Source organism: Cheilinus undulatus, linkage group 17, assembly GCF_018320785.1.
Source record: "Cheilinus undulatus linkage group 17, ASM1832078v1, whole genome shotgun sequence".
Taxonomy (NCBI): Eukaryota; Metazoa; Chordata; class Actinopteri; order Labriformes; family Labridae; genus Cheilinus; species Cheilinus undulatus.
The window spans coordinates 36,161,367-36,185,994 of record NC_054881.1 but is presented as its reverse complement, the minus strand read 5'-3'; the positions used below and the strand labels follow the sequence as shown (position 1 = coordinate 36,185,994).

The 24,628-nt window shown below is 40.4% G+C and overlaps 1 protein-coding gene across 2 annotated transcripts in view; it reads left to right on the top strand.

Moving 5' to 3' along the window:
* lamc3 (laminin, gamma 3) overlaps positions 1–24,628 on the top strand; it is a 217,703-nt gene that overhangs the window by 145,306 nt on the left and 47,769 nt on the right. For both annotated transcript variants that reach the window (XM_041811014.1, XM_041811015.1), the window contains 2 exons: positions 8,668–8,777; positions 17,147–17,374. In XM_041811014.1, the coding sequence (XP_041666948.1) occupies positions 8,668–8,777; positions 17,147–17,374 (338 nt within the window). The remainder of the gene's footprint in view (positions 1–8,667; positions 8,778–17,146; positions 17,375–24,628) is intronic.

Here is a 24,628-nt window from a genome sequence, read left to right as displayed (position 1 = left end):
TGATTGTGGTGTTGAACAGCAGAATTTGACTAAGGTCACGTCAGTCTTTTTCTAACGGATTTTAGTTCACTGGGTGAAAGAACAGAAGCCCACATCCACTGGAGCCTGTCCAGTAAGCCCGCCTCTGTATTTATTACTCTGAATATCAAAATTATCCTAGATATCTGAGCAGATGTTCCAATATAGGAACAAAATTTAGTCTTGTTTTTATATTTTTCACAGCCCTTTTGGCATGCCGCTAGACATGGTAATAATTAAAAGCTAACAGATTTACGATTCTGTTTATGGTCATCTCAAAGTAGGGCTGGGTATTGCCACTGATTGCCTGAATTGATTCGATTCCAATTCACAAGGTCCTGATTCGATTTGATTTGATATCGATTCATGTAGGGTCACAAAACCTATGTTGCTTCTACATTTGAGAGAGAACTGAAGTATTTACATCACTATTTTACCTCCATGTGGCACATCCTGGGTGTGGTTTTTTTTGTCCAATTTGCCTCTTTATTTCCATCTGTCCATTTTACCGCATATCCCATTGGGGGTCACAGCTGGGGGGCTGGAGCCTATCCCAGCTAGAGGTGAGAGACAAGAGGTGGGGTACACCCTGGACCGGTCGCCAGTCAATCACAGGGCTGACATTTAGAGACAGACAACCAGGTGCTCTCACATTCACACCTACGGCCAATTTAGAGTCACCAATTAACCTAACGAGCATGTCTTTGGTGGTGGGAGGAAGCCGGAGTACCCGGAGAGAACCCATGCATACACGGAGAGAACATGCAATAGCCCTGACTGGGAAGCAAACCAGGAACCTTTTTGCTGTGAGGCAACAGCGCTAACCCCTGCACCGCCATGCAGCCCCGCCTCTGTACTTGTAGTGTTTAAATCCAAAATGCAGTCTTCTTTTAGGTTTGGAGGTTCCTTCAGTGGAGCAGAGCACTTTTCTGAGCACTCTCGCCAAACACACTGTACAAAGCCATGTACATGGGGGTTTCACAAAACAGTCAAGGTTTGCTCGTCTTGAATGTATCGCCCCGAACGATCACTATTGTGTGTGTGAGTCTGCCTGGTCTGTAGCAGCAGCAGCTTAACCACTCTCCACCTGCAGAGCTCGGCTGCTCCCGCTGCACCAGCGGAGGTTTACGTTTAGGGACAAGTTTCAGGCTACATGAGTGACGAAAGTCATCCACTGGTAGCATGAGGAGCGCTAGGAGGAAAAGGAAAAGGCATTTATTAAAAGATCGATCTTTGGATTATATGAATCGTCATTGTAATTTTCTAAAAGGAATCTATCTCTTTTGGAGAATTGATTTTTTTTTAACCCAGTCCTTACTCAGAGTAGGCCTGGATTCATCATATTTTGACGATGCAGTGACTTAAGTTGAAAGGTCAGTTTTCCTTTTTTGATTGGCTTTTATTTGAAAGAATATCCTTCGACTTTAAGTTCTGCTTGTGTTTTCTAACTTCTGGAGATGATATCTGGCTTTTTACCTAAATAACTTGGTTTGATTTCCACATGGTGGTAGACCTGTAACTTCAATGTGTTTTTTTGAGTATTTTCTACTGTGAACAGGTGCTTGCTGAAGTGATGTGTCCAACATCCTGATATTATTTGTCAAACTTTTGGCTTATTAACACAAATGTACGCATGGTAAATAGCTCTTGATGTAGGTTTGATCTAGTGCTTGTGAGTAACTGCATTATGCAGCCAAGCATGGTTGAAGCTCATATCTGAGTCAGAAGTGGTACATCTTTGTTGCATGTGCCGTCAAATCCAGTACCTGAACTGGGACACATTTTTATTTCCCTTCCAGTACTTCAGTGCTTCTCTCCCTGGTGTCTGCACACTAGTAATGAGTTTCCCAGCAGCACCAAGAGCTCGAGCTCAAGAAGCTCTTTGGTTCCCTTTCTGAAATGCACTGGAGCTTAAGGGACAGAGACAGTCATTAAGAGTCCTTCTCTGAAGATTGCCAACAACTCATTACGCTTCTCAGGTACATGCACAGATGCACTTCACTACATGTTCTATATCACTGCCTCATACTCCCTCTGTGTCCTTGCATCTCTGTCACACAAACATGCAAACATGTCAAGAAATTGTGCAAGCATGAGCTTTCACACAAACACATTAATCCATGTGGCCATCTGGCAGTGTGATTTGTGACAATCCGACGCACCATATGCAAAGAAAAAAAAATCATGTTTCAAAAATGGGACTAGACGTGTTTCCAACTTCCAAGTGCTTTGCTAAAGGCGTGTGAATGCATAAATAAACATGAGCAGAAAATACACACACTCCACATCTCTCTTGACTGACAGCATCTGCATTCATCCCTGGCAAATATGTTAACCCGTTAAGTGGCCGTGTGTTCCCACCCGGTGGAAACATCATTTTAAAATCAGATGAAGGCGGATGTATGGAAGCGCTGGGATTTGAGTTGAGGGGATTGATGAAAGGAGGAGGTGAATGGCTTATGTAAGGTATCATTCACTCTTCTCTCTGATGTTCCCTCTGTTCACTTTCTGTTCCCTTGAAACCAGTAGGCGGGGAGCTCTTATTGCCTTGCTTGTAGGTGTATGTGTACGTCTGCTGCCTGTGGCATAATATTTATGCCGTAAGGAACCCTGCAGATACTCAGCTACTGTTGGCAAATGCCTGGTAAACATACATATTCTGCATATCAAGGGTGATCAGCTGTTCACTATTTTAAGTGCCAAAAAAAGTATCTCAGGGAATCCACACTTGAATGTCTTTAAAAGGTAGGCACCAGTTTGCAGTAGTCAGCAGTGCTGGTAGTAACAGGGGCATGCGGTCCATCTGGCACTAAGAACATTTCTGTCATGTTTGGAAAATTCACTGACTTTGTTCATAGATCAGAGAGAGCACAATATGTTGAACAGAAATCAGAATTTGATGAGAAAACATTTTTTACTGTAGGTGCCAGAGCAGAGTATGAAATGCATGCTATTACTCTGTGCCTGTGCGAAATTTCAGTAGAATGCACGATTTTGGATTTTTGAAAAATCCAATATGTAGTAAATTTACAAATATTTTTGACTGATAACAATAATAGTGGTTTTCAAATGTAGTTCAGACCAAGAACTTCAGTCCTGAAGACAGACTTTAAAGCAGTGGTTCCCAACTAGGACTGGGAAATTAATCGTAAATGAGATTAAATCACAATATGGCATGCTGCACCTTACAAATTGCAGACATTGCAATATTGCTTTAACTTGAAGTACACTATTGCCAAAAGTATTCACTCACCTGCCTTGACTCACATATGAACTTAAGTGACATCCCATTCTTAACCCATAGGGTTTAATATGACGTCGGTCCACCCTTTGCAGCTATAACAGCTTCAACTCTTCTTGGAAGGCTTTCCACAAGGTTTAGGAGTGTGTTTATGGGAATTTTTGACCATTCTTCCAGAGGAACATTTGTGAGGTCACACACTGATGTTGGACGAGAAGGTCTTGCTCTCAGTCTCCACTCTAATTCATCCCAAAGGTGTTCTATCAGGTTGAGGTCAGGACTCTGTGCAGGCCAGTCAAGTTCATCCACACCAATCTCTCTCATCCATGTCTTTAAGGACCTTGCTTTGTGCACTGGTGCACAGTCATGTTGGAACAGGAAGGGGCCATCCCCAAACTGTTCCCACAAAGTTGGGAGCATGGAATTATCCAAAACCTCTTGGTATGCTGAAGCATTCAGAGTTTCTTTCACTGGAACTAAGGGGCCAAGCCCAGCTCCTGAAGAACAAGTCCACACCATAACCCTCCCTCCACCAAACTTTACACTGGGCACAATGCAGTCAGACAAGTACCGTTCACCTGGCAACCGCCAAACCCAGACCCGTCCATCAGATTGCCAGATGGAGAAGCGTGATTTGTCACTCCAGAGAATGTGCTTCCACTGCTCTAGAGTCCAGTGGCGGCGTGCTTTACACCACTGCATCCGGCGCTTTGCATTGCACTTGGTGATGTATTGCTAGGATGGAGCTGCTCAGCCATGGAAACCCATTCCATGAAGCTCTCTATGCACTGTTCTTGAGCTAATGCACATTGTCACAAATTCATCTATCCATATGGAGGTTTCTAGCTACGCACTTCCTGGAAAGTCAAAACATGCTGCCTGACTAAGTGAAGATTGTAATATAGATGATTTATTGCTTGAATTTGTTGAAAAATACACAAGATGGGATGCCTAGTAATAATCACATATCAAATTGCAATCGCAATGCTGGGGAAAAAAAATCCCAATTAAATTATTTTTGCCAACCATTCAGCCCTATTCTCAAATGGTGGGTTGGGACCCAAAAATGTGCCAGGAAAAATTTGGCAAAAACTTTACATATGCAAACCCTAAATTGTACAGTTATTTCTAACATGTATTTAAGGCTTTTCCTATAATAATCAGTAAATTCAGGTATTTGCACAAGTATCGATTTTTTCAAATTAATTGCTAATATGAACTGAAGTCTATGATACTGGATAAATAGCATCAGCTGCTTTTTCTGTCCACTTGATGATGCTGTTGCACCCTTTGTCCAGTGAGGTCAGCAGAGGGGACGGTCATACAGCAGGAGAAAGTTAGTACAACCAATATAGCAGCAGCAGGGAAAGGACATTAGGAAAGAAATAAAATACTGCAGTTATACTACGATAAAAATGGAGACAAGGCTAATGCTAAATTAGCTAAACAGTTGAAAAAAATGGCATAGATAGCAATATATGGTATCGGCAACACTCTGTATAGTGCAAAATGTTTAAATTCACATTTTCTTTGGATTGCAAAGCTAACAAGGAAATTCCCTGAGGAATTACCAAATTTCTAGGCAGTCTCGCAAAAATGTGAAAACAGACCATACACGAGAAGTTTGTGACACTGCTCCAGGCTTTGGTCTTACCACGAGCTTTAAAGAAAACTTTTTTTTTGCTTGAATATTTCACTACTTTTAGGACACAAAAAAGCTTAGGAATAAAATTTTTTTTTTTTCTTTGAACACTTGGCATAGTAGTAGAAAGCTAAAACATGGCCTTTTATTAGTATTTCTCCGTGTAGAAATCACGTCTTGCCCACCAAGGGGAGTCTCTGGTGCTGCTGACACCTTCTGCAAAGAACCTATAGCAACATAAAAATTAATAATATGTCGGAAAGCTTCACTTAGCACTTGGTGGGGTGCCAGGTTTTGCAGTCTTGTTATCTTTATATTAAAAGACAATCCAATTAAAATGTTTCTTTTCTAACAGCTTGTTATGTTTACAATGTGCCAATAACTTGCCCCCATACATGTTCTACTTTTGAAACTACTTTTAATTAAGCTGTCATGAACATGTTTACTTGGCTTTGTCATGCCTGTGTTTCTCTTTCTCCATCCCTCATTCACACTCATTAATGTCTTTCTCTCTTGATCGCCATGCATCTCTATCTGTGCTCTCAATAAGGATACCCATGCGTGTGTGTGCGTGTGTCCAGTATTCTTTTGGGCTTTTCTCTCCTGATGATCTCCCCTCATCCTCGGTGGAGCAGGCTTAATTACAGTGTGGCTCTCCACGCTCTGCTTGGTGCTGATTAAAAGGGACACTGACGCTCCATAGGGAAAGCCTGACTTGGAGTTTGTTCACTTTCATGCACACTCTGCTTATCGCTGTCTGACCAGCTCCATTACCATGGCTTTGAGGCCCAGTTTGTAATTGCCTCTCTTTATTACCATGCCTACATGTCAGACCAGGGAACAAGGATGACTCTGTGTGGCAAGCCAGGGATGAACATGCACACACAGATATGCTCTCAAGTGTACAGTTTAAATGTGAATGCTAAGACAGAGGCCATGGACAAAATGATGCATTTAGAAAATGATATGAGAACGGTTGACCTAATTAAATAGGGGCCATTGTACATCCACACATTGAAGGTCTGACTTTGGCGGATACGGTCAACAAACTAAAGGTTGGAGTTTTATTCGTCTGTGGTTCTTTCCTATAATTACAAGCCTCATTTATTATAATTAGGTACCACTTTCAACTAAGGTGCCCTTTATCAATGTGGGTTTTTTTTAAGTTGTAACAAATGCCTTTATTATCAAGACTGAGTCAGACCACTTGCAGGACATTGAAACAGCATTAGAAATACCCTTCCTATGCACTCCTTTCAGCTTAAACAGGACAAGGGTGTATTTCAAGGCCATTACTTTTCACAATAAATGATATTACAGCCACAACTATTTCAAGAATATTACAACAACATGTCAACACTTATGAGTCACTGTATTCAAAAGTCACTCATTTTCCATTGAGTGGACGGGGACCCGTCATGCCTATTGTGCTGCGGGACAGCAACTTGATGCACTTTCTGTCAGGTTGGAAGATGAGTCTGTCACAAAGTAGGTACACATGGCAGCATGGCCAGGTTTAGAAAAGTTTTACAGCTGGTATCGGAAGCAGAAGATGACAGTTGAATTCATGTTGTTATCGGGAAGAGAAAGTTGCTGTTCAGTCTGTCCATGAGGGAGGGAAATTCAATGCAGGAAGGTTTTAGGCCGGCACCAGTCAGACCAGTTAAAGGGTGTTATGGACTGGGGCGTGCATGTAGATGTGGGTGGGAAACTTGTCATGCCACAGGAGATAGAAAATACTATGCTGAGGTAGGACTGGGTGGAATCCACTTTTTTGTTACTGTTAAAGCCTCCCAAAGTTTCCCCATGGTATACCACATTACTGCAGGTGTTTAAAAGCAGGTGTTTAAAACCCCTGCTCTAGAATGATGTTTTACTTCAGTGACAGTGACAAGGTACCGATTAGTAGGGTTGTTCGGATTTCGATACCAGTATCTACCTGCTTCAAATGCAGGTATTGGTATCGGCGAGTACACAAGTTTATGCACCAATCCAATACCATTTGGTTTAGCTTTATATTTTGCTTCTTTAGACATGCTAAAAGTTAGCACTATAAACCGGAAATCAATTCTTCTTTGCTACTGGAGAGCACTGCATGCATGAGCTACTGTTTTTAGAGCAGCGAAGAAGAACTGAAAGACCCATTGCAACAGCAAAGATGTTGTCTGCATGACAATTTTTCTCTGAATGTGATCGTCAAAATGCCTTCCAGACCGATGCTGTTGTACATGACAGAAAGTGACAGAGTTTATCAAAAGTTAGTTAACTTTTGAACCATAAATCGCTGCCTCTTACTTGTTTTTCCTCTTGAAACTAGCGGTTGTGCCTTTGTTTTCAGCAAGTCTGGAATACCTGTGACTTTTTTTGACTTGAATGAATAAATCCACAACTGTAAACGCAACATTAAACGTCTGTTTTTCCATTCGAATCAAATTATGATCATTTATTACCACTAGCTCAGATGCTAACTCGAATGCTAACCGTCTTTTTGTTTACCCTCTGTGAGGGTCAGCCAATGGCAGGCTGTTCTGTAATCATGTGATGCTGCCTGAATAGAGCATAATGGCAAGAAAGAGATAGAGTGCCTGTGATGCAGCCCCCTTTATTATTGTTATTTTAATATTTAGCAGTAAAACTCAATAATCAGCAGAAAAACAACTTTAGGGTCACAGATATGCTGTGATGTTCTGAGTCCAATATAGGTCTTAAATAATCTGCTAGTCTGCACAGTCAGTCCAGAAAGTTCACACTGGTATCGGATCAGTGCCGATACCCAACACCTTGGTATCAGAAGGGAAAATGGTAACGGAACATCCCTAATAATTAGGAAAGTAAAAGATTTTTCCCTCATAAGATGTTTCAACAAACAGCATTAATATCAAACATTGAATATCTAATTTAAAGCAGCAGGGGGATCATAAATGGTTGTTCAACATTTCCATTTAGTACTTCGTAGGTTATATTTCATCAGGGCAGTAGTGCTGTGGTATTGGGAATCTATGCAGCCGTATTAACAGTGTGTTTAACAGTCAGTTAGTTCTTTATTATTTAAAACTTAATGGGCCTTTTAACTCATACGGCTCAGGAGAACCTGTCCCTAAATCCTTTAACATTTGATAGCAAATGTAACACACTAAAAGTTTTATTAGAACGTGAGACTTATTGATTGTTTGAAACCAACTTTTAGGAAGCACTAGCTGTAATTTTGTTCCCTGTGTCTATTCATGAGGATCATGGTACATGAATATATTTTTCATGCTGCTGTTCCTCGCCCTTGGGACCTTCACGGGATACAGGGGAAAAATCTTGTAGCACAACATCGCCTGCGTGGAGCTGACACAGCACCTCTCATCAAGATGGAGAGAGTTCATGCTACCTGGAGTAAAACAGGCAGATGTCAGCTGCGCAGCCTGGTTTTACTGAACATCCTTCAGCAGATGGCAGAGCTCAGTGATCAAGACCCTGGATATGTGTTGAAGTCAGCACATTTACATTTTTTTTTCACAGTGTCTGCTGTAAGTGCTGCGGATAGATTTCCATTAAAAACCAAGCACATGTGTGACAGGGCATTCATTATCTTCCTAGTTGTGGGGAGTAATTAAATTGCAATATAAACTTCTACAGTTGATCATAAATCAGCCACACCGTGACAGCTTTGGTACCTGTAAAATGTGGCGCCGTTGATGTTTTATCATAGTCTCTTTGTATTCGAAAGCCCCGCATATATAAAATATTAATCATGTGTTTTCTGTCTTCTCATTTTTAGGCTCCACGAAAACGAGAGGAGATTTAAACCTTCATTGACTGCCCTTGAGTTCCAACATCTCTTATACAACCTGACAGCACTCAGCATTAGCAACGCTGGAGGACACAACTGTAAGTCTGTGTTTGTGAGTATGTGTGTGTGTTTTATTATGAGCAAACATTTTACCATGCTCTTCATGTAACACAGTTACAAGTGTAAGGCTGTTTACACTTGAATTTCATTTCCTTAAAGTGTCATATGGCACACTGTGCAGATAAACATAATTAATACATGCATTATATACAGGTGCATCTAAAAAAAAATAGAACATCATGTTCATTTTTCCCCCATAATTTGATCCAAAAAGTTAAACTTCCAGTAACTAGTTTCATCTCATACAAAGTAAAATATTTCAAGACCTTTTTTTTTAAATTAATCTTGATGATTACAGCTCACAAAATCAAAAATCCACAATCTCAGAAAATTAGAATATTGTGGAAAAGTCCAATTTGCAAAGGTTTCCTGTAGGGATGCACACAGTTAAACTGTTAAATTTGTTTATGAATTTAGCCGACATAAGATTTATGAGTCGATTAAGCTAATGAAGTATGATTTTTTTTATATACACGGTGTTGAAATCCCATTTTATAATGCTCTTTCATACTGCAGTGAACCTCCCGCCCTATTAGCTGCTGTAGTTTCAGTTAATAACTGCTGCCTTCCTGTCTGAGCTTTCCCCTACCACTTTACCGGACATAAACACAAGAAGCTGTTAGCATGTAGTAGGAACAGTGCAGTATGACAGTTTTTTAAGTAGTTAATGGAATTAAAGTTATATGTAGGCTATCGAGAGTTGAACTCACGTATAACTTCTCAACCAAAGTGAAAGAGGCCACGTATCAAAGCATGATATTAATTTGCAAAGAGGAACGAAGGCTGGCGGAACTAGCTTTTAATGTTAACCATGCTGTAGAGAGAATATCAGGCTCACATCACACCCATTAACACAATGACCATGTGTGGAATTTGACTGTTTTCAAAGGATTCTCTCCTCCTCTGTATATTCGAGCTTTTAGTCGAATATACAGGTAGGCGTCACGTTTAAGAGGAGCGTTGTATTTGGTAGATGATTTCTTTGGGGGAAGTGAGAAGGCCAGCTACTGCAGTTTTGGGAGAGGAATGTTGTCCCATTCTTTTCTGATGTAGGATTCTAAACCTACGTAGCACAAAAAGTAAGAAAAATTGTGTTTGGTAGACTGTTTCTTTGTTGTTACAATGCTTCTTGGTAATAAATCTTGTACTGCTGAAGGTCTGTTTATTTTCCTTTTAAATGGAGCCACATTTGCAAGAAACATGCATTTGTTGTGCCCATGAAAAATTTGCCAAATATTTTCTTCCAATGCCAAACACTTGCTATTGACTTTTGTTTTGAGGTTTCCTCAGTCTTCTACAGATTTACAGTCAAGGTCTGCAGGATGTTATGGTGAATGGCTTTTCGCCCAGACAATCTGCAACAGACTGCACACAGCCTATCTCCAGTCTCATAGGCTACATTCACACTGCAGTTTAAAGTGACCTGAATCCAATTTTTTTGCTCACATGTGACTCGTATCTGATTCTATTCTGACAGTGTGAAAAGTGCAAGTTACATTGAATCTGACCTTTTTGAATCAGATCCAGGCCACTTTTGTGTGTGGTTCTGAATCAGATACTTATCTGATCTTTTGGGAGTCAGCTGCAGTGTGAACAGGCAAACAAAAAAATCGAATCTCGGAAAAAAGATCAGGATCGAGCAGTGTGAATGTAGCCATAGAGTTGCCAGGAGGCCCTTCACCGCCAGACCCATTTGCACTGGTGTCTGCGACACGTGCACTAGAACCAGAACATGTAGAGGAACGTTATGTTCAGCAATGAGTCCAGATTCTGCCTACTGCTTTTGTATCAAAGGGTCAAATCACGAAGAAGACGCAGACAATGCTATGGTAATTGCTGCTCAGAGTAACATCTTTTTGAGGTTTGTCATCCTTGGAATCTTGCAATCTGAATATAGAGAGATATCCAGATGAGATTCTGCAACCAGTGGCAATCCTATATCTCCACAGTCTGGGACTGAACTCTATCCTCCAAGACAATAACGCTCGCCACCACAGAGCGGGGTTTGTCAGAGACTACCTTCAGAATTTAGGAGTTGAGAGGATGGAATAGTCTACCAACAGTCCTGACGTCAGCCCCATTGAACACTTACCACAGTGACCAACACGACCACATTGGCTGACTTGCAACAAATCCTGGTTGAAGACGGGGATACCATGCTACTGAGGCTCCTGTTTGTTAAATGAATAATTTGTTAAATTTCCATCATGTCTTGTCTCTTCAGACCTCAATCATCCAATCCACAAAACAACACCAAAAAAAGTCACTGGCAGAATGAGATGTTTGGCATTGGCTGAGAAGATTGGGAACCTTTTTTATAGGTGCAACTCACATACTCAATTCTGCTGCTCATCCCTCAAATGCATGAATTATTGCCAATAAGCATTATTACAACAAAGAAGTAATCTACTAAATGTAAATTTCCTTAGTTTTTGTTTGTTTTGGTTTAGAATCCTATGTCGGACTATAAAGGGGCAACAATCCTCTCCCAAAACTGCAGAAACTGCTCCTCACTTCCCAGCATTTAAAGACTGCTGTAAAAATAAGAGAGGATGCTACACTATGGTAAACATGACCCTGGCACTACTTTTTTGATATGCGTTGCTGCCCATGATAAAATGTCTCAGTTTCAACATTGTAAAGTTGGTAATTCCCGTTGGGAATACAATATGGCACTGGTCTTAAAAGTTTGAGGTGGGCCTCCCCTGGTGGGCGCCCAAGGACTTCAGGGGAGGCGCGGTACCATAAACCAGAAGGTAATTTGCTATGCTAACTTCTGCTGTCTGCGGGGCAAAATGGACAGATTTATAATAACTACAGAAACTACACTATAGAGTCGATCATTAAAGTTTGGTTTTAATGTATTAGTCCTGATGATGCTCAGCAGCCACAGTGTTTAATTTGCAAAGATGAACACGCTGATGACAGCATAAGGCTATGTTAACTCCAGGGGCATACAGAGACAAAGCACTAAGTCTAGTGACCAAAACCAAGGAGAGTTTTTGACAGGTAGTTAAAGGAATTTTGGTCACTGAAGGTAACATACATTTTGTGCCGTCAACAAGACGACACCCAATGCATGTGTGGGTTTTTGCCACCAAATGTACTAGGCAAGGCTGGAGGTGGAGGATGAAATGCAGTTATGCAAACCTGCATCAACTGCATAGATGCAAACTAACAGATCCCACTAAAACAGATCATAAAGCATAAAAATCAGGTAGTATTCACTCTTAACTCATTACTGAAACAAAATAACTGATTGCCTTGGTAAGATGGATGTTTAAAGACATACACAGATCAAAATATCAAAAAACATACAAAATTTAAAAATGTTAAAAGATGAGACATAAGTGTTTGAAAAAATAGTTTTATTTTCATTATCTTGTTTTTCATGGTGGTGGGGGTCCACAGACAACTGATTTTCTCTTAGGGGAGGCTCACTCTCAGACACTTTGAAAACCCCTGCAATATGGGGTTGATGAGATTTGCAAATTACACAGCTCCCCATTTTTTTGGAAGAATGAACCATTTCTGATACTGCCCAATTTCTTTCCAAGAGGAAGGATGTTTTAGGGAGGCTTCTAGTCCATTTCTCTTACAGCCCTTGGAACCAAACTTTGTGTGTACACTATGGTCCGACCTTCTGGCAAGCTAAGAAAAACTCATCACATCTAAAGGAATCCTGCTCCAAAGATTGTTGCTGAAACAATTTCAGTGTTTGTATTCAGGAAATTATTTCAACTGTTCCAAATGTGGTTCAGCTCAAAAAGAGGACATTTATTCCCAGATGTCAGGGACTAGTTCTTTAAATTCTCCTCTTCTTTTATCATCATGTCCTTCCTTCTTTCTATCAGATAGTCAGCATTGTAAACTACAGTTGGGATCTGAGAGGTATTACAACGGATTAGAGCCCCAGTAAGACAGAACAGCTGGTCAAAATCACCAGCTCTCTCACACTAACTCGGCCCGTTTGATATAGATTCTCAGGCGTTGTGACACAGACTACGCCTGTGCATCCAGAGATGAAGTGCACAGAAGTTTGCTCATCCAGAAACAGAAACAATGCCACACAGTTTCCATCCAACCATTTACTGTAACGACCCACACGCACAAACGAGCAAACAAAGTCAAACACACAGTTTACACTGCATCTATTACACATCACAGAGGAGAAACTCTGTTAATGACTTGTGTTAGGTCTCAAAGACGTTCTCAAACAGTGTTAGAAGTGTCTTATCGCTGCTGGCTGCATGGCAAACTTTAATTTCAAAATCCCATAAAGCTGTCCTCTCATCTTTCTCCGCTCCCCTGTTCACATTCTCCTTTACTCGTTAAATTTCCCTGTGCACACTCTCTGACAACAGAGCTGTGTTATTTTAATGACAACATTGTCTTTATACTATAAAGACAAGGCTCTGACAGAAGTCACACTAACAGCCTTTCATTTTCTCCACATCAAAAATTGAGTGTGGGTAGTCGTATTGGTGGTTTATTAGAAGTCAGCAGCTTAATGGCTGAGTGTCTGGGTACCTGAAGAGACCTAACTCATCCTAGGCTAGGGAGCTGCCGGGTATTAAAACCTCACATTTTCTGACAGAGTTCCTGGAAAAAGGATTGATGAGGAGAACTTGCTCTGCCTGACTTTAAACAATATTTTTTAATTAACTGAAATGTAAGGTACAGGGTCTGAAAACTGTTTTAATTGCTCATTCTCCCCTGTTAAATGGGCTAATAGAATTCAGGAGGCAGAGGAGAGTAAAGGGTAGAGGCCATGCCTCATCAGGAAGAGGGAAAGACGAGAGCGTTGCCTGCTGATTATCCCTCAGAGGTGTAAATGAACTAGGTTTCATCAGCACTGAAGAAATCATGACTTGTTAGAAGTCAAGGTCCATCCTCTCCTCTGGTTCTGCCACTTTCTAAGACCATTGTATTTGGTTTCTTTCTTATCTGACTAAACATAGTCAGTCCTGCTTATTATATCCAGTTTGTCAAGAAAATGATGGGAGCTGGCTGTCTAGCATTTTATTTATCCCTCTTGAAAGCTAAATATGTATCTGTCTGGCTCTGTGGCTTTTAAGCTATCTATAGCTCTATCAATCAAGTTAAAAGACACCTGGTTTCTTCAGTCTGATTTTTTGTTTGGCATGAGTTTTGCATAAGCATGAGTATTAGTTTCTGTCAGTCTCTGTTCTGTTTTTCTTCTCTGGTGTTTATTCTCCATGGTGCCATTGTTATTTATGCTGCAAGGTTATCCATTATTAACCTCACACACTGAAATCCATTGCAGGAATATATTTCACATTCATCTGGGCAACGTCCCACAAAGTGTTTGGGAAGGGCAGGACTTTCAAAAATTCCTAGAGGGTGAATGGACAAAAGCTGTGCCTGTCACATGACGGGCTGATGAGAGCGACAGGAAATGTGGTCAAAGTCTGATTGAACTGCTGCTTTTCAACAGCTATATCCAAGCTAATGGCTACCGGCTAACAGTAAAACTCAAAACCTTAACCCCCCATTAACCCATTTTTAGCTCTGTGTGTTATTTTGCACCTAATTTTTATTTTGTACTAGATGATTGTCAGCTGCATGGTGGTATTAACAGATCTTTAAAAGTTGAATCTATATCCATCAGGGATGCATGCAATTAGCCAGCTAATTGGGTTAGCTCTCTTTGTAATTGGTGCCAGAATTACGAGTTGGTTAAAGATATAAGATGCAAAATTTCTGCAATGAAATAGCTATATTAATATAAAAAGTGACCATTTCTGTGTTAAATAACTTTTTTAATCGAGGTCGTACAGAATCTCAAATATTTCCTAAAGTTTTCATTAACAAAGAAATTGTTTATTTTTATAATTACAACAGGACGTGTCCTGTTTAAGAGGCTGCCATGGGTTGTGAGTTCAATCACTTAAACTGACCACACACTCATGTCTTACCCGGACAGTTCAAACTAGCGCTGCCTTGCTCCGCCCACCTTCACAGCCTTCTTCTCATTACTACTTCTAGTTTTGAACCGATGACTCTGTTCTACAAAAAAACACTCATCATAAGGCGTAGTAACTAGACAGAAAACTGATGTTCTGTTTTCATTAATTAGTTTCCAAAAATGAGGGAGAAATACGCTCATGCCTTTAACTGTTAGACCTGCAGTATTTTTGCATTTTTGGATATGTTGTCCTGACAGAAAGAACAACATAAACTGTATTGCATATGTGTATTCTGTGTGTATGCGTTTGTGGGGGGTGGGATGTGTGTGTGTGTGTGTGGATTGGGGGTGTTATTGCTTTTACTGTTTGTTTTTAATCTTGTGTAAAGCACATTGAGTCTACATTTGTATGAAATGAGCTATATTAATAAAGTTGAACTGAATTGAAATTGAATTGAAATAGACGATTCTAATTCACCAGGACGCAGTCAGATTGAAATTAATAAATGATAAAAGGAGGTCAGTATTCAGTTTACACCTTATGATGAGCATTTCTTGGAGAGAAGAGTCCTCAATTCAAAACAAGAAGCAAAAAGCAGAGCTGAGTGGAGCTGAGCAGTCTAGGGCAGAGTCAGTCTGACTCACCCTGTTGTTGTTTTGATTGAGAGCCCCCTAGTGGCTAAATTTTTCATACTGTATACTTAAACTAATTTTTTTTAAGATATATTTTTGGGCTTTTTAGTGACTTTATTGGACAGAAGAGGACAGTGGATAGAGTTGGAAATGGGATGAGAGTGGGGAGAGACATGCGGCAATGGACCACAGGCCAGATTCTCCCCAGGCCGCCCACATACATGGGTAGTGCTTTAGACAGCTAGGCCATCTGCGTGCCCCTTAAACTAATTATTAACATTATTATATCAATTAAGGCTGACAACCTTGTAAAGCAGCCTCCCACTACTAATAGTCACTGTAGGTGCTCTAAATGAATGCTGCTGCTGCAGTGGTTTTTAACCCAATATAAACAACCCCTATCTGATAGCACCGATAGCATCTCATGAGAACAGCACAGTTCAGCACTATTTTAATCCAGGAATAGGGGATAAAGTTTTCTAGAGGCTGTCAGGTTATACTTGCATATAACCGAGTCACTGAGTAACGATATTCAGCTCAGGTATGTGGACGTTAACCTGCACTGAGGATTGAAGGTTGGCGGTGCTAGCACTGCTAACGCTAGCCCCATTCTGCAAAGCAACTTTGCACTTTTACCATGTGAAGTTGGTTTACAGAGTCTTATTGGCTAAAAGCCTTATTGGCTAAACAGAATTATAATTTGGCCTTAAACCAGATGGGAAAGTATTTGCCTTGGAGCATCACTTATATCCATCCATTCATCTGATGAATGAATTAATGAATTAGTCAGCTAGCTAGCTATCTTTTCATGACTCTTCTATGTAGCTATTAGTGTCCTTTTTTTCTTTTTGTATTCTTTTGCTGTCTAGCTAGCCTTTTGGCTATTTTTTGCCTTTGTTTGCTAGCTAATTTTCTTGCGGGATAGCTGTCTGCCTTTCCATTTTTGTCAACTATTTAGCTATCAGTGTTTCTGGGTATTGATCTCTTGTCTGTCACCATTCTATCTAGATATGAAATTAAAAGAAATAGTCGCATATCTTTTTTGACCTTTTACTTACAACCTGGCATAAAGTTTTCTATATATATGTGTTTTTTATAACTTCAATCTACGCATCCTCTCTTAATGCTGTCAATGGGTGAAAGAGTCACAGAAGGGTGCAAAGGAGAGAAGCAATTCAGTGTTCTGTGTCAGTGATTTAGAGTGAACAGAGAGAAAGGGATTTGGTTCTGGATGGCCTGTCCTATCACTATTCATGTAAGGAGAGAGGGATCTTGACAACCCCATAGGAACAACCCGCCTGACATACCTCCACCAAGTCCTCTGCCTCCTTTTCCTTTTGTCTTGCTCTGCTGAAGTGATTTATTCATTTGCTATATCAAAGATTCCCTAGGTGATGAGTGTATGTGTGGGCTCACACTCGTGCACAGGAATGTGTGCAAGTGAGCGTTATGTGTGGCATTTATGGGCATGTGTGGGAGGATGAATCCGTTATTGTGTGTGTGTGTAGGTGTGTGATTGTAAGCTGTAGACAGAGGCCAGAACCTGTAATGAGACAGGGAGGGAGGGACAGTGCTGTAACAAATGCTAATAACCTGCTGCTTAACAAGACAGAAACTCACGGACACAAACCCACGCACACATCTATGCACACAAAACACATTTTGCTAATTCTAGAGAAAGGATACCAGCGCAAACACTTCAACAAGCCTCTGAGGCAACAATTAGCAGTTTACTACTGACCTTTATAAGCCCTCCTCATGTCTTTTCTCCTCCATCCTCTTCAGACACATCACAGCTTGCAAGGGTAACCCTGACCTCAGCTGTCATCTCATCTGGTCCCGCCGGTCCTCCTGCCCCATGGGTGGAATCCTGTTCCTGTCCCTTGGGATTTGCTGGCCAGTTTTGTGAGCAGTGTGCCCAGGGATACACTAGGGAAAACCCTGGAAAGGGGCCTCTCTCAGCCTGTGTGCCATGCAACTGCCACCAGCATGGTACTTGCCATCCCAAGACAGGTAATTAAAGATTATTTTACAGAAATGTGTAAACATGATCAAACTGAGCTCACAACCACTCAACAAAGTGTCTGTTTCAGTGACCTAAAAAAGCCCTTAAAAGGGATTCATAAATCAAGTGCAGAACATTTGATATTTAAAGGAGAACTCCATCAGCTTCACTTGCCAAAGTCAATTTACTAGTCACAAGGAGTGCTTCACTGCCCATAAAAACAGCTGAACAATGTCTTTTATGGCTTTGAAGGAGCTTTGATGAAGCTGAAATATATTTTGATACACTTGAGAAAGTACATCAGCCTGAGCTTTAGACCTTCAGCTTTCAAGAGTCAAGTTTCAAAGAAACGCACTCTACAGAATCAATCAATGCATACTTAATGTACATTTTATTTACTGCTTTTTTCTGGGGGTGTGAATTCAACCATGGTGCATTGCTGTTAAATATTCTCCAGTTTGAGACAGAAAAGGTGCTAATGTTGTGATTTTATGTCTTTACCCCTCACAGTCTCTACCATGGTCCTTTACCTTTCAAGAATGATATATCCAAGTTTCATCTAACTTCAATGGATATTATTCTGTATTGTGTTGTTGTTGCAAGCCTCGTCACCCCTCTCATTGCAATTTTAGTACAGCCAACATGACGTCAATGTCTAAAAATCTGTCCTTCCTGACATGTATTGCCTTTAAGTGGTAGGTGTTGATTTGTGATAAGGAGTCATGGCAGCCATGAACATAATGTGCATGGCCTTCAAGTGGTTAAGTGCTGCTGTTTTGTTCAATTCACCAAAAGTTTCAAGTTCATGCAACTTTTAAACTAATCATTTTCCAGAGCCTTAGCAAAAATATACACACTTCAATCAGTAGCTAGCAGTGAACTAAAGAAGTCACTTATTGGAAACTTACAGCAGTTGTGTGTGAATACCCAGAATTTGGTATGAATTATAATACTCAGTGTGACTGTGATCCACGTGGTTTTATCCCCATAAGCACAGTCTCATTATTTAATAGCTACACCTTGTAAATCAGCTAACCATCCATGAAAAAATGGCACCTGTCATTTATTAAACTTTACACTTGACTCTGAGCTTCAGTAGAATTTCCACTAACAAGGTATGATATGTGTAAAATCAAGAGCTTTTGGGTCAAGGCTTATTCAATAACCTATTTATTAGAAATTTCAACAGAATGTGTTCCCCCCCCTGTGACTGGCAAAGATTGTGAAATTTAACCTACCGCTTGCTTATGAACATTTTATTGGGAGTTTTATAAAATTCTACCAAGGAACGTTCTGATCATATATTTTACCATTTTATTGCAATATGGATGTACAGTTAGTCAAGCAGCATGCTTTGACTATCCAGGGAGCCCATGGCTAGAAACCCCCATATGGACAGATACATTTAGGACATTTAGGACTGTGTACTGATTACAGTAAAATTAGTCCAAAAGCAATTAATCCATAGTTGCATGAATCTGAATTAGGGCAGGACAGTTAATTGCAAATTAAATTAAAATGCAATATGGCCTGCTGCAATTCACAAATCACAGAATGTGCAATATTTAATTTGAAATGTATAAAAATGCCATTATGCAAACTTTCAAGTGTCATGTTTTTTAGAGTGGTTTACAAAAAATCCCCCTTTTTGGTTTTTATTTTCATCTTTTTCTTAATGAAAACAAGAACAAAGCTGGGTTTTTAAACGACTTACTTATCACTAATCCACACCTTCTTCCAACCCCTCCTCCTCCTTTATAGCTTAAAGCTTGTTGCACCTATCCTTGCAAAGCAGATGAATACGCCTGTTTCCATGTTTCTCACTGGCGAATCCATCTTGCAAAGCTCCTGTCTGAACCATTTGGTCCTGGTTAGAAAGTGACAGGACCAATCAGCGACAAGGGGCAGCACTTTCGGGTGCAGTGAAGTCGTGATGTATGCAAGCAGCAACGAGAGGCCGGTGCAATTATGGTGGAAGACATTAGCGTGGATGCTGCTGGAGCCTAAGTTTTATCAGAACTTGACGCCATTTCTTCATTAAAAGAAGAACAAAGAACAGCAGTGAGTTGGTTTCTTTTCAAAAAGACAGAAGTCGTGTACTGACATGTCTACAGTCGCCATGGTTTGCGTTATGCAGTTCTCTATGGAGTTTACACCTTCGATAGGGGCCCAGCTCAGTAGCTGCAACAGCACGTGTTTTGTTGGTCTGATTGGCCCATAAAGATGTGACAGACAGAACGTTCATCCAATCACCCTCCGAGATTTTTATTTTTCAAAGGCTCTGCCCTTTCCCAAACACTGTGTATGAGTGGTGTACCAGATGGATGTGTGAAACAAATACATCTGGCGTGCCAGGTTATGCTGCAACCTCATATTCAAATTCATGCTACTATGGATTAATTGCTTACGAACCTGAGGAACCTAATAATAATCGCACATTAAAATGCAATCGCAATATTGGGGAAAAAAAATCACAATTAGATGATTTTTGCAAATCGTTCAGCCCTAATCTGAAATTGAGGGTGCAACTGGCTTTATGCTATAAAGGAGGAGGCTGGGGTGGAGGAGTATAAGCTTTGCCAGCAGCTACAGCAGCAGGAGCGTGGTTCATCGGCATTAATGCAAGCAGGGATTTGTGAGAAGTACGACATATTTAAATGCACCACTATGTTGACAGAAAGAACTGTTATTGGCTGTGGGAGCTGGGAGGCAATAATTTGGATCAGCTGGCTATCAGCTGATTATGACTGGGCATATGACTATTCTGTCCTGCATGAACTAATGCTAAGCTTCATGGACCCAAACCTTGTACCAAAGATAATAAAACTAATCCAAGTTGGCCATTTTATAATACTAGGGTTTGTGTGGGTTCACTCGCTTTTTTTTGCTGCTATCAGATGGTCATTTTAAAGACATCTTTCTGCTTTTGAAAACCCAGATAGGAACCGAAAGTCAGTTTTTTCCCGTTTCTTAGACCTGTATTGTGTTGTAAGGGGGTGCAATACTCAGCCACAGGAATACATTTAAAAAAGGAAAGTAAATGTGTCTGTGTCATGTTATTTAAACTCCTAGCATCAAATAGATAGCTATACTAACACATAATGATTTATATATACAAATATATATATACAGAATGACCAACCATTTCAGAAGTCACGTAAAGTACAAACTTTTACCAACAGTTGTATTTGGCATTCCAGCCAATTCTGCTCTCTTAGGAAGCACAGCAGTCATATTATTCTAAAATATTAAACTGATCTAAGTTACTTCCAAGGCAATGAAATCATTCATCTGAATTATACAGCCATTGTTACATAAGATGAAAAAGCATCAGAGGTTGCTGAGACAATATTTTCTGTCACAGTGCCTCTGAGAGAGCAGCGGGGAACAGACAGAGATGCTGGCTGTTCGACTGAAGCACTTCTCTGCATCTCTCCATTCAGTCACCGCTGCTTCAAGGGAATGTAACTCAGTCATCCCTCAGGAGCACTGGCAAGCCATCACTCAAACTGAGAACTGGATGGCAGCACTAATGCGCCAATATCCTCATTTCACACAACTAATCTTTATAATAAGAGCTAAACTGGAGGAGTGTATTTAATGCACCTGTTATTTAACAGGAGATAACAGCAGCAGCTGCAGATTTCCTTCAGATTCTTACCCTAAATGCAACCTTTCCTAAAGAAGTGGAGTAAAACAGCAGCTGCTGGCTGTGTAAACAAGTCAAACCCTTTGCTGTTATTGATGCCTATGTGTAACTCTTCCTCCTTGAGTCCTTTCTGCTCTATCTCATTCCCACAGCTTTTAACACGTCCCTCCATCTCACCGTGAGCAGACGACTTTCCCATCCAAGGTCCCACCCTCCATCTTTTATCTTTCCTCAATCTCTTTCTTCCTCTCTATCTCTCCCTCCTACCCTCAGACTTAAAGTATCGGAGATCTGACCTAGTTAGGAGGTGCCTCCAGCTTTGGCTGTGAGAGTGTGTTATGTTTGGGTCTATGTGTGTGTTTATAGGACTGTGTGTGGATGTGTGTGCCACTGAGGTCCGGAAGCAAGTCTGGTATCACTGCCTGCCTGCCTCCCCTCTAATTAGACTTGTTCACCGCCTCTTGGCTAATGATGTCTAATTTGCTTGCAGATTTCCTGTGTCTTTTATGTCTCTTCTCAATCTAGATGTCTCTCTCTCTCAAACACACGCTTCTACTCCCTGTTGTTCCCCAGACTCACTAGTCAGCCTCTCCCTGGCTTCCTTCTTCCTCTCAGCTAGTTTTGCACCTGTTCTCCCCACTCACCTTGACTTTGTTTTAAGTGTCCTTGACTCCCTTCTGTGTTAGAGAGTTTCTCCTCTCTGTGTATCCTCCTGTCTTTCATGGGTACAGCAAACTTCTCTAATATTTTTAATGTATCCTATCAAACACTCTAAAACGGCCCAAAAATGCAGAGAACAGTAAAGCTACGTGGATAATATAATAAGCATGAACCCCTGGGATGTTTTACCCTTTTACTGATTTTATAAATCAGTCATGGTCGATATAATTTGGCTTTTTTGACCAAAAAATACCCTTTTAAAAGTGAAAACAAATTTCTACAATGTCTATTTAATAAGAATATGTAATGTAAAAGAGGTGACTGCATAAATATTCACCCCCTTCAAGTCACAATTTAGTAGATGCACCTTTGGCTGCAATCAGAGCACTGAGTCTCAATCAGGCTTGAACATCTAGACACTGCAATTTTACTTTTTTTTACCATTCTTCTGTGCAAAACTGCTCAAGCTCTGTCAGACTGACAGGGATTGGGTGTGAACAGCCCATTTCAAGTCCAGCTATAAATTCTCTGTTGGATTGAGCTCTAGGCTTTGGCTCGGCCACTGCAGAACATTCACATTGTTGTCTTAAACCATTTCAGTGTAGCTTTCGCTGGACGCCTTGGGTCATTGTCTTGCAGGAAATAAATCTTCTCCAAAGCTGTGGTTCTCTTGCAGACTGAATAAGATCATTCTCCAGGATTTTCACATATTTTTAAGCAATCAATTTACCCTCTACCTTTACAAGCCTTCTGGGGCTGACTACTGAGAAGCATCCCCACAGCATGATGCTGCCACCACTGTGCTTTACAGTGGGATGTTGGTTTTGTGGTGATGTGCAGTGTTTGGCGTCTTGTATCAGCAAGCAGAGCATGCGCCCCCACTGATATTTCATTCAATCCTTTATCAAAATGCTTTGGGTCTTTAAATAGAAAAGTTTATAAGGCAAGTTTTACAGGAGTGCTGGAAGTGATTTATAGTTAAAAATTGCGCTTACACAGTAGGGCTGAAAGATTTTTTAAAATTATCAAATTGTGATTTTTACCCCCAATATTGGGATTTGACACTGTTATTCCTTAACTTTCTTTTATTCCTAAACATGGGCTTAACACATTTTTTAAAATATATTGAATTCTGAATTGTTGCATTGAGGGTTTTTGTCATTCTCATATTGAATTAAAAAAAAGGACAAAAATTAAGAAGATAGGATGTTTTGTCGACTATTCTAAAAAAGGGGCACTTAAATGATTGAATGATATATTGTGCATAACATCTCAGCTGCAAAAGGAAGTTTAAAATAGGTATTTCAACACAAAGTTCAGGTCAAAGAAATATTACACCTTCTGCGATTTGAAAGTTGCAGCAGGCCATTTGATCTAATTTTCTATTAATTGCCCAGCCTTATTACACAGTTGGTAAACTGAGTTACATCATACAGGACCTGGAAATTAATGTTATTAATTTCCACGTGGTGCTTCAATGGTGAGCTCCGTCCAGCTGCGGTTTCACTTCACAGGATGCTTGGGTATACGTTACAGACCACTTCAGCACCTAAAATAACCACCAAGTACCGATAAACTTTATCCACATTTTACATGAAAAGGGAAACAGATAAGTTGAAACATTTTTAAAAACCTTTGAAGGCTTAAATTGTGTCAGGCCTTGCTGCTGCAGGATGCATGTGAGATTATTATTATTTAACTTGATCATTTGTCATCACTTATCCACACCTAGAAAGAAGAATTAAAGTGCTTTAGAACTCAAGTTTTCCTGGATCACATCTTAGCTCTGGGGAATGTTTAACAGTTTGGCTTATATAGTTTGACTACAGAAGGCCACACCGCAATGCCAGCCCTGTGCCATCGGTGCCTTGGATATATGCACTGGTATATGCATGTGTTTGTTGTTTGCAAAAGTAGCCAGGAGTTCTTTCACCACTTTTATAGAATCTTCACACACAGGCAGCGGTGCTGGAAATGGACACACACTCTCAAGGCATATTTGATAAAAGTGCACTTATTATGCAGCGCTGTCTTCATGACAGTAAAGCAATACCGTGGCTATTTTTGAATGTCCCGGGATGTGTTATAACCGTATTACTGCCCATTCCTACTAGGCAGCAATCTTGTTGAAACCCTGAAGATAACATGAGAAGTCACCTTAGTTCTTCCTGTTCTTTAAAAAGATTAAAAGCCGCAGAATTTAGGAGAGTTTTCAAAGCAGCCTGACATAATGTGTTTGTGTTCTGTGCTATTATAAGGAACCCCCCATTACTTATTAATGAGGCTGTTTAACTGTTTTACATCACACAAAGTATGTTTACTCTCAGCAGGTTAAGCTGGAAAGCATTAAGGACCTATTCCCCGCTGACAAGTCTGCAGAAACAGTGAGGACTTCTTTAAAAACACACATATATATACACATACTTTTCTTGGGTCGTTTTAAAAATATGACATGGCACAAGATGAACGAGTGTTAAATATGGAGCTCCATGTGTCCTCTGAGTCACGGATGAAAAATCCTGGTGTGTTATGTCCCTTGGCATGTCGCTCTCAGGTTGAATAGCATTAGCTGGGTAAAATTAGCGTTTCCTTTTCAAATGGATGATGACTGCATGTCGAATTCTGAAGGCCTGCTGGCTTGTCTTTAATAAAAACGAAGGAGGAAAACAAACAAATGAAGGAGGCGCTCCATAAATCCATAAGTTCAGGTCAAGGGGAACTATCAAAGTTAGTCGATTAGAGACACCCTGTTCATCATTTGTCACCAGGAGGGCGGACCAACCTGCTGTTTCTCCTATCAGAATCTTAATTGCTGTATAATTACCTAACGACTTGTATCATCATGCAGGGTGTGCCCACAGACAGAATTGGGATGAAGTTTATCCACTGGCTGCCGAGGGAAACTGCAGCCAATGGTGCATCATAATCATGATTTATTAACACTCTCCAAGTT